This window comes from Dipodomys ordii, unplaced genomic scaffold (assembly GCF_000151885.1).
Source record: "Dipodomys ordii isolate 6190 unplaced genomic scaffold, Dord_2.0 Scaffold3, whole genome shotgun sequence".
Taxonomy (NCBI): domain Eukaryota; kingdom Metazoa; phylum Chordata; class Mammalia; order Rodentia; family Heteromyidae; genus Dipodomys; species Dipodomys ordii.
This window is the reverse complement of record NW_012267219.1, coordinates 1217891-1228379: the sequence shown is the minus strand read 5'-3', so window position 1 is coordinate 1228379 and position 10489 is coordinate 1217891. Positions and strand designations below refer to the sequence as shown.

Below are 10489 nucleotides of genomic sequence, written 5' to 3'. Positions count from 1 at the left end.
TTTTTTTTTTTTGAGACAGAGTCTCATTATTTAGCCCAGACTAACCCTAAACTCTGATTCTCCCACCTTAGCCTCAGAGTGCTGGGATTACAGATAGGTGGTACCAGGCCTGCCTCAAGAATGGAATTTTCATTTTTTTGAAGAGAGTGTCTTGCTATGTAGTTCAAACTAGCCTGAAGCTTGTTACATAGAGCAGGCTGGGTTCAAACTCACTGCTCTTCCTGCCTCTGGTTCCTGAGTGTTGGACTTACAGGTATGTACTACCACACCCAGTTTAAGAATGGACTTTCGAATTTGACATAGGTTAGAAGCCTAGCTCTTAAATGAGTCACTTCGTCTCTTTGAACCTCAGTTCTTTTATTTTTTTAAGCTGGGGATTGTGCTGGAGCTTTGAGTAAGCTAGGCTATACTTCCAGCCCATTTTCTCATCAGTAAAAATGGATATCTAGAGAAATCAGTCACAAACTGGGATTTTTTTTTGGGGGGGGGGAATTGATCATGGAGCTTGAACTCTGGGCCTGGACACTGTCCCTCAACTCTTCAGCTCAAGGCTAAGCATTCTACCACTTGAGCCACAGTACCACTTCCAGTTTTCTGGTGGTTTATTGATGATGAGTCTCATGGACTTCCCTGCCCAGGCTGGCTTTGAACCGTAGATCCCCAGATCTCATCCTCTAGCCAAGACTACAGGCATGAGCCACCGGCACCTGGCTGGGATGAATATTTTTAAAAAGGAAAAGGTTACATAAACAATGTATACAGTGTTTCCATGGCAAAGAGTTAAGAATTCAATAAACATTAGCTATTATTATCATATAAGGAGTACCTAGAGAAGTACACCTGGATATTAGGAAAAATGATACCTTTGAGCCAGAAAGATAGAAATTCTAGGGACTTCTATCAGTAGTGAAGCCCAGTTTTAAACTTCCTGCCCTTTTTATATACGTCAAGTACAGGCATGTAGTACCATTAGAATCCTGAACTTTGCCTCTGGGAAGATGATGAGCTGGCTAGAAAATAGACCGTCAGTGTTCAAGGACACCACTGGGCTGGGGCCTGAGATTTGAGTACTCCTGGGATTTATTAAGTTGTTCGTCCTGACTTCTCACCAGAGGTTAACTGCTCCTAGAGTTGAAAAGCTGCAAACTGGGGCCTTAAAAAACCTGGAACAAGGGCCAGGGGTGTGGGTCAAGTAGTAGCGCGCCTGAAAGCAAGAGGCTCTGATTTCAAACCACCATACGAGAAAAAAAAAAGAAAAAAGAAAACACCTGGCATAAGTCCAATATTGTCCTCCAGCTCCATCCCAACCCTGAAGCTATAACTTGGGCTAGTCCAGGCAAAATTAGGGCTGGAAGGGTGGGGTCTGCTGCTGCCCGCCAGTTATTTGTGACTCACCCTTCTCTCCTCTAGTTTCCCTCCTCACCTCTACCAATTTGGAAAGAGAAAGGAAGAAGTTGACTTGAGGGGAAAGAATCCTAGAACACCCTCAGATCTGGGGCTGACTCTCATCATTTTCCAAAGGAGGGAACTGAGCCCCGAGAAATGAGTCTCAGGATCAGAGCCAAACTCAAGACACTTTGTCCTTAGTTCGTTGCAGTAAGTCTTGGTGCTTCTCATTCTCAAGATCTCCTTTTAAACATCAAATGATAAAGCTGCTCTTAACCAAGGGGTAAAGAATATTTCCAAAGTCAGTGCTAATGCATTCATTGCTCCCAAGCCAAGTCATTTAAGTTGACCATTTATTCAAGAATGATCTATGTCCTAGGACATTCAAGCTGTCTAAGGGTCAAGCAACTCCTCATTTGAGGGCGTAGGCTGCTTACCTGGATTTCAGTTCCTCAGCCGTATCAGGAAGGTTGTGTTTTCCTTTTTATAAATGGGGGTCCATTCTTTCCTGCCTATCTCTGCTACTAGCCAGTGATCTCCAAGAGGGGATTATTTAGCTCAAAACCTCAACATTTATTAAGCTCCACAAACATCATAGATGATGTTGCTGTCTGGTTAAAGGGATGGTACCCATGTTGTATGTGAAGGGTGTTACTACGCCGGACAGGAGAAGTTACCATGTTGGTATGCTTGGGGGATGTGTCAATATTCTGAGGCTGAAAAGATATCCAATAATATTGCATTTCTTCCTCCATAAGGCTCATTTCTCCTATCTAAAGGTGAAAAGTAGGATTCTGTTTCAGCTATTTTCAGAAACTTCCCGGTGGTGACAGGTGTAGACAGGATGGAGATGGGTAGTTGGGAACCTGGAGGCCAAACCGGACGCCTTCTCCACCCTCGCGGCGCTGTGAGGGTTCCAAAAGGGACTTTCCTATCAGTCTAGGTCCCCAGAAGCAGAGTTTCACCATCCCTCAGGGTGCGCAGGAGGGCTGGAGGGGTTAGATCTGGGGAAACACTTCCCCTGGGGTTCTGGCCCAGCCCGGGGGCAGCCCACCGCTGCGTCCCAGTGCAAACCTTTCTAGCCACGCTCTCCAGCTGTCACGCGTCCTCCCTCTCGATCCCGCAGTCCTAACCCAATTCGTGGGGTGTCCCCATTCGTGGTTCCCACCCTCCTGCCCCGGGATCATGCAAGTGGCGGGGCGGGGGGGCTAGCGGGGTCTCTACCTGGCCCTCGGAGGGCGCGCGGTCCGAGCAGAAGCGCCGGCGCTGGAGCTGGAGCCGGGGTTGGGCTGCAGGGGCCGGGCCAGGAGACAGGGCCGCCCCGCTACTGACGACACAGCTGCCCGCCCCCCCCATCCCCGCCCCAGCCTGCCAAAAACCCGCTGCTCCGGAACCCCCAACTCCAGGAACTTCAGCACTGGACAGGCTTGGGGTTGGTTCCACGTTTCCAACGGGAACCTGCTCCCGACCGTCTCCAGGGCTAAGGGTCGGTGCCACTTTCCACTTCCTGAGCTCCTTTTTTCTTCTTCTTCTTCTTTTTCCCGCGCCTCGGGGCAACTCTGCCTCTATTTCTCAATCTAACTACCCACAACTTCCCTCCTCATCCCTAACCTGAGAGGCCAAGATGAAGGGGATGGAGGAATGCTGCTGCTGAGAACAACTGGGTACCAAGCTGCCATTCACCAGGCTCCCCTCTCCTACTTGTTATCCTAGATAGACTTCCCTGGCCACCTCCTTTACATCAACAGAAGAGTCCACTAGGACCCAACCCAGAGAACCAAACTTCACATCCGCAGGCTCACAAGGCTCCTCACCGCCTGAGACAACCTGTCCCCATTTCTCCCCCAGGTTCCCCTCTTCCCTTTCAGGCTTAGTGTCCCACTGGAAGGACACCTCCTTCCCTCAAGACCCATCTCCAAGAATACTCGTCCTCCATGCCCCAACCCTCCCATTTTATCTCCTGACCTGGGCAGTTGGGGCAGAAGGCCCTGGCCAAAAAGTAGGGGCTGAAAGCAGACCCAACTTCTGACTAGAGTCTGCTGGGGAGAGCTGTCAACGTTCTTGTGATAGCACTGATGTGAGGCTGGGTAGAGCAAGGGAGAGAGACACAGGCCTAGGGACTCACTGGTAGGAACTGGGACCCAGATATCCTGCTCCTTGGCCCCGCCCTAACCACTAGCTCCCTCCTACCCTTCATTAAAGTAGGGCGAGGTAAGAAGGTCTTGGGCTCCTGGAATTGCCCCTATTACATCTAGGGGTGGAAAAGGAGAGAGAATGCTCTGCCTGGAAGTGTGTGTGTGTGTGGTGCATATGTATGTACAAATATACATGTATGTTGGTGGGTGTCAGAGAGGAAAATGAATGAATACATAGGCCCTCTAGTGGAAAGAGAAGGTCCTAAGCAGTTTGCCATTACTTCAAGATTAGGTGGTGTTGGGACACTCATGCCTGTAATCCTAGCTACTCAGGAGGCTGAGATCTGAGGATCATGGTTCAAAGCCAGCCAGGGCAGGAAAGTGCCTAAGACTCCTATCTCCAACAAACTACCAAAAGTAAGCCTGAAGTGGAGCTGTGGCTCAAGCGGTAAAGTGCTAGCTAGCCTTGAACAAAACGCAGCTCAGGGATAGCATCCAGGTCCTTGAGTTCAAGCTCCAGGACAGGCGCGCGTGTGCGCGCACGCACACACACACACACACACACACACACACGATATGCTTGTTGAGAAGACGTCCCCACTTTTACCATAAATAGCATTGCTAAGTAATTCATGTGAAGTTATTATTATTGGAAATCCCTGGCAGGGGTTGGAAGAAGGTCTGTCTCTCCGTTTCTATGTCCTTTCCAGATCTCATACACAGTCTTTTGTCTTTTTTTTTTTTTTTGTCAGTTGTGGGGCTTGAACTCTGGGTTTGGGTGTTATCCCTGTGCTCTTCAGCTCAAGGAGAGTACTCTACCACTTGAGCCACAGTGCAACTTCCTGTTTTCTGGTGGTTTATTGGAGATAAGTCTCATTAACTTTATTGCCTGGGCTGGCTTTGAACCATGATCCTCAGATCTCAGGCTCCTGAATAGCTAGGATTACAGGCTTGACCTACCACCATGTCTGGCTCATCTTCAGTCTCAGCACTAGCTCTCCTCTTCCTCCTCATGCTTCTTTTCCTCTTCTTTTTTTGGTAGTGCTGAGATAAAGCCAGGGCCTCAACCATGCTAAGCAAGTCCTCTACCACTATCTCCCCAGCCCCCATCCTTCATTTGTAACAGTACTTTCTTAATTGGTTAGCAAAGCTTTGTCTCCTCTTCCTGTATGATGACTCCTTAGTCAACACTTTTTTTTTTTTTGAGACAGGGTTTCACATAGGCCAGATTGGCCTCAAATAAGAGATCCTCCTGCCTCAGAATCCCTAGAACTGGGATTATAGACAAGTGCCACCAACCCAGGTTTCAACAAACTCTTTTGAAGGCCTATGTCTGCAGGACAGGCAAAAAACATGAGTTATGGCTTGTATAGAAGGGGCTTGAAGTATATAAACCTCTCTGTTTTGAGCCATTCTAAACAAACACACAATTTCACTAAGAATAGTTCCATAACTATGCTTTCCGTTAAACCTTACAGACAGAGACTCTCCTTCTGTTTGTGTTGCTAAAGTTTGAACCTGGGACCTCACACCTGCTAGGCAAGCGCTGTGTTTAAAGTACACTGCCACCCCTAAAGTTAATTTCTTTTCTTTTTTGTCAGTCATGGGGGCTGAACTCTGGACCTGGGCACTGTCCCACAGCTCTTCAGCTCAAGGCAAGCGCCCTACCACTTGAGCCACAGCGCTACTTCTGGCTTTTTTCTGCTTATGTGGTGCTGAGGAATTGAACCCAGGGCCTTATGCATGCAAGGCAAGCACTCTACCACTGAGCCAACTTCCCAGCCCTAAAGTTATTTAAGACATTTTAAGACATTTTTGAACTTCAAAGTAAGAATGATATCACAAGCACTTACTTGTAATGTTAGCTACCCGCGAGGTTGAGATCTGGTGGTTCAAAGCCAGCCTGGGCAGGAAAGTCCATGAAAACTCTTATCTCCAATAAACTATTCAGAAAAGCTGGAAGTGGTGTTGTAGCTCAAGTGGTAGAGCATTATTAGCCTTGAGCACAAAGAGGCTCAGAACACAGTGCCCAGGCCCTGAGTTCAAGCCCCAGGACCAGCAAAAAGCCAAAGTAGAGTGAGGTTATTTATGTAATAAGGAATAAGAGAGAATCAGTCTTACTTTAGCCTTCTTTCTGTCTTCTTTGGGATATGTGCTCCATCACACCCCTTCAGCTGTTGGTGAGAGTGGGGGAATAAAGGGCAAGAATCATGTACGGAGGAAGCTTCTACTGCCTAAGGTTCCAGGTGCTCATCTCTTTAATCAACCACATCATAAAAGCCAGAAACAAAGAAACCACAATGAACAAAGGGAAAGGAAAAAACAACAGCCTGTTCTCCCCTGGCCTCTTCTTTCCTCTCTTCTTCCTCAGGGTGGGGTATACATCCGGTCCTACCGTTTACTAAGCAGACAATTAGAGTTTCACTTCCTGCCAACCCCAGAGCTGGCAGGATATCTGGGGGTGGAGGGGGGCCTCGAGTTAGGTAAAGTAAGTAAACAGGGGATTCTTTTGGATCTTACCTCTATGTCCCCCTTGCAGAGACAGGTCCTTTGGACCTTTGGAAGATGCAGAAACTACTCAGGCACTTCAGTCAAGACCAAAGTATGTCACTAGGTTTTCCTGGCATTCTCATCTGTTACCAATTACAACTCTAAGGACAGAATACTGGAAGAGGCAGGAGTGAAGAGGTCAAAGAGTAGGTGTGACAGATTAGATGAAAATAGGTTTTGCTTTTATTCTTTTCTTTCTAAACCTCCAACGTCTGCTGCACCCCAGCTCCAGTGGCTGATGCCTTTAATCTTTTAACTATTCTGGAGGCTGAGATCTGAGGATCGCGGTTAGAAGCCAGGCCCGGCAAGAAAGTCTGAGAACCTTTATCTCCAACTCAGAGCCGGAAGTGGTGCTGTATGTAGCTCAAGGGTTGAGCACCAGCCTTGTGCACCCAGAGGCTCAGAGACAGTGCCCAGGCCCTGAGTTAAATAAAGCCCCAGAACTGGCCAAACGAAAACAAAAACAAAGCTCTGGCTGTATGCAAATAGTTTTTTAAGTGAGTTTTGAGACCTGATGAGTTGGGTTTCCGATGGAAATCATGGAGCTGGGAGAATAGGAAGGAAGGCAAGGTGTGGGCCCCAGGAAACTTCTAAGGTTTAATGTGTTTGATCTTAATCGGTCGTTGCTCTGGTTTTGTCCTTTAGTTCAATTGAGACGTACAGCCTAAAAGCTAAAGTAGTTGTCAAAGTTTACTTCTTCCCACCTCCCTGATTGCAGAGAAACTGTAAGAACCCAGCCTAAGCCGAAGTGGAACGAGGAGTGAAAGTAAAGGGGTTAAGACAAAAGCCAGGAGGGGGGTGGAAGGCAGACACCCGAGCCTAAGAACTAGAAGGCGGCCAGGCCCCTCCCAGGCTGCAGGGAAAACAAGTTTAACAGGATTTAGCCCTCGGGGGAACCCCAGTTACAGAGGGACCGGGCGAGGAGGTGGGAGGGGGGGCGGGGACCGGACTTTGGGTTCCGCTGGAGAACAATGACGCACGGGGCCGGGCAGGCCTGGGGAGTGACCGCCCGGGCCCGGTTATTGGCTAGTTGCCCCGCCCTTCATCCCTAGCTTCTAGGTTAATTAGAATACTAAGTGGATCCGCCCAGATGCCTTCTCTGTGCCCTCTGACCCCTGTCAGGCTGGGGCCAGAAGTCACTTCGTCACCGAATTCCCGGGGCCCGCGCTTGGGGCCGGGTCTGACCAGGGCCTGAGCGCCCAGCTCGGCTATGGAAGTCAGCGGCCACTCTGAAGCTGCGGGGACAGGTGACCGATCCGCAGCGCCCTGCGATTTGCACACTCTTCCGTAGGTCTCGGTCCAGAGAGGGTGATGCTGGGCGGCCGCGGACGGCCGGCTCGCGAGCCCGGCCTCCAGCCCCTTTTTACGGCTTCGCCGGCGGAGGGTGGGGGGGAGGCCTGGCCCTCGTCCTCCGCACACACTGGTGCGCGCCCGGGCGGGCTGGAGTCTGCCTGCCCCGCGTCAGCGCCGGCCAGGGCCGCAACCCCCCGTTCTGTCCGTCTGTCGGGGCGCAGATGGGCCTCGTGCGGCTTTCCTCCCTCGGCGTGTCCTGGACCTCCGAAAAATGCCCGGGCTCCGACTCTAGGTTGGAACTTCCGGCGCCCGGAGGACCGTGTGCCACCCCAGAGGCCCTTCAACCCTAGCTGAAATAAACCCACGGGTTTGGTTTATTAACTGCGCCCGCTTCTAACCCGCCCTTCCCTTCTGCCGCGGTGGAAAAGGGGCACTGTCCCTTTAAGACTAACATGGTGGCTGGCTAATGACAAGGACTCCACTTCCGGTGGGGTGGGGGGCGGGATCCCGGCCCGCTCACGCCGGAAGTGGTTTGTGTTTTCAAGATGGCGACTCCCTATGTAACTGACGAGACCGGCGGTGAGTGCGGGAATCGCCGGGTTGCTTCTCGCCCCGGGTTCTCGGGGAAGGGGTTCGGACTTGGGAAGAGGTCTGTGGCCCGCCCCTATCGGGGCCCCTCCTTTGCCCCGCCCCCGGGACCGCCTTCCCCATTCATTCTCCTCCGGGGTGTCACCTGCGCCCCCTTCTGGTTTCATGTGTTTTCGGGGGGGTGTCTCTGCTTCCGGTCACCCAGATTCGGGGGGTCTCTCGAAGCTGTCTGCTTCAGGATCTTCACTGGGCGTCTGCTTTTCGCTAGCGTTTGGAATTCCCATCTCTTGATAGGGTTCTCCAGGCCTACAGCTTCTGCAACTCTCCGTTCCCTCCAATGCCGGCCCTCCTCCCCTCCCCTCCCCCAGCTCTGAGCTGTACCCCCTCCCCATCCCACCCCAGCCCTGTTGTCATTCTTGTTCTCCACTTGGTATCTGCTGAAGACCCCTTCATGGCTACATATGTTTTTCCCACTCTTTACCTGGTCATTGAGTTCCAGGGAATGTGAAGGGAAAAGGAACTTTCAACTTGGAAGTTTTCTACTCCTGGAGCCACCCTTTTCTTCCCTCTGCAGTGATGAGATTGAGGGGTCCCAAGGTGATAGAAGGCAAAAAGGAAGCTATCTAGTGGCCTTTCTCTCCCAAGCTTTTTGACGAGTTCGTACTATTCATAATTCCTCCTGGCTTGAGAATGTCAGCCCAGCTGTCTGAGATGCTGAAGTGTCCACTGTGTATGTGAGAAGTTGAGACTCAAAGCTTTCTTAATGGTTTTGTTCTTTCCTATCACTTTGTCCTTAGCTTAGTGTACATACCAATGGTATTGACCCAGTGATTGGTAAATATGAGAATGTATGGGAAGGTAGTTTGTAAAAGGCTGTGCAAGTGCACAGTGGTTTTATCGCCCTCTTTGTAGTCTTCGTTTGTAGTTGTTGATATCTATACATGTAGTCGTCTGTAGATGTGACACCGCATGTGCAGTGAATACACAGTCCATTTCAAAGTGTGCTATATATGCTTCTCATTCTGCTGCTTTCCATGTTCCTTATACTTCAGCCCACCTACCTTATGGTACATAATGATAACCCAGACTCAGCTACTTTGCTCCAATTACTCATTCTAAAGTGGCATACCATCCTTTTTTATGCTCTACTTAGTAGGTCTTTGTTGAATTAGTACCTTCTTTCTTTTCTCCTTTTTTGCCAGTTCTGGGGCTAGAACTCAGGGGCTAGATACTGTTCCTGAGCTTCTTTTGCTCAAGGCCTAGCACTCTACCACTTGAACTACAGCGCTTTTTCTGTGTATGTGGTACTGAGGAATCAAACCCAGGGCTTCTTGCATGCGAGGCAAGCATCTACCATGAAGCCACATTCCCAGCCCCTGGCTAGCAACTTTTAATGTGTACTTTGAAAATACTACTAATACTGTAATTCTTTTTTTTTTGCTCCGTTCTGTGACTTCAACTCTGAGCCTGCACGCTGTCCTTGAGCTCTTCATCTCAAGCCAAGTGCTCTACCACTTGAGCCACAGTGCCACTTCCAGTTTTCTGGTGATTAATTAGAGATATAAAGTCTCTTGGGACCAGGCACCCATGGCTCATGCCTGTAATCCTAGCTACTCAGGAGGCTGAGATTTGAGGATTGCTATTCAAAGCCAGTCCTGTTATCTCCAATAAACCACCAGAAAACTGGAAGTGGCACGGTGGCTCAAGTGGTAGGCTGCTAGTCTTGAGCTTAAGAGCTGAGGGACAGCTTTCAGGCTCAAGAGTTCAAGCCCACAACTGACAAAAGGGAAAAAGAAAGAATCTCATGGGGTATTTCCTGCTGGGCTGGCTTTGAACCCGTAATCTCAGATCTCAGCCTCCGGAGTAGCTAGGATTACAGGTGTGAGGTGGTGGTGGTGGTGGTGGTGGTGGTAGTGGTAGTCGTGGTAGTCGTGGTTGCCGAGGTTGCTGCTGCTGCTGCTGCTGCTGCTGCTGCTGCTGCTGCTGCTGCTTATCCTGGGGCTTGAGCTCAGGATCTGAATGCTGTCCTTGAGCCTTATCCATTCAAGGCTAGCACTGCCTAGAGTCACACACAGCTTCCAGATATTTTGGGTGGTTAACTGGAGTTAAGGGTCTCATATTTTCCTGTCGGGGCTGGCTTTGTACTATGATCTTAAAATCTCAGTCTCCTGAGTAGTTAGGATTATAGGCATGAGCTACCAATGTCTGGCTCTTGTCCCTGGTTTTTTGTGCTTAAGGCTAGTGCTGTGCCACTTGAGCCACAGCTCTGCTTCTCGCTTTTTTAGTAGCTAGTTGGAGATGAGTTTCATGACTTTTCCTCCCTAGCCTGGCTTCAAATCATGATCCTCAGGTCTCAGCCTCTGAGTAGTTAGTATTACAGGCCTGAACCACCAACTATCTTGAATTATGTCTATCAGTTAAATTCTCGGCTTCTGCTTCTAGCCTGTAGAATATTGTTAGACAAAAAACAGAGAAGCTATCAGTACAGTGTTAGCTTCTGTTGAGATACGGGTTTCTCTCCAGGTTTTTTTTTTTTT

The 10489-nt window shown here is 49.6% G+C and overlaps 2 protein-coding genes across 5 annotated transcripts in view; one reads left to right on the top strand and one right to left on the bottom strand.

Moving 5' to 3' along the window:
* The window catches only part of Dgka (diacylglycerol kinase, alpha 80kDa), a 34726-nt gene extending 28862 nt beyond the window's left edge, over positions 1-5864 (bottom strand). The window contains exon 1 of the mRNA XM_013018305.1: positions 5643-5864. The gene's annotated coding sequence lies outside the window, so the exon portion shown is untranslated. The remainder of the gene's footprint in view (positions 1-5642) is intronic.
* A 101-nt stretch (positions 5865-5965) lies between these two features.
* Positions 5966-10489, top strand: part of Wibg (within bgcn homolog (Drosophila)) — a 21443-nt gene continuing 16919 nt past the window's right edge. Inside the window, exon 1 of one of the 4 annotated variants that reach the window (XM_013022730.1) lies at positions 5966-6144. In XM_013022730.1, the coding sequence (XP_012878184.1) occupies positions 6087-6144 (58 nt within the window). In that variant the 5' untranslated portion in view covers positions 5966-6086. Of the gene's footprint in view, positions 6145-7167; positions 7319-7868; positions 7944-10489 lie in introns of those variants that run through there. The other 3 variants (XM_013022746.1, XM_013022738.1, XM_013022756.1) reach the window with 3 other exon arrangements.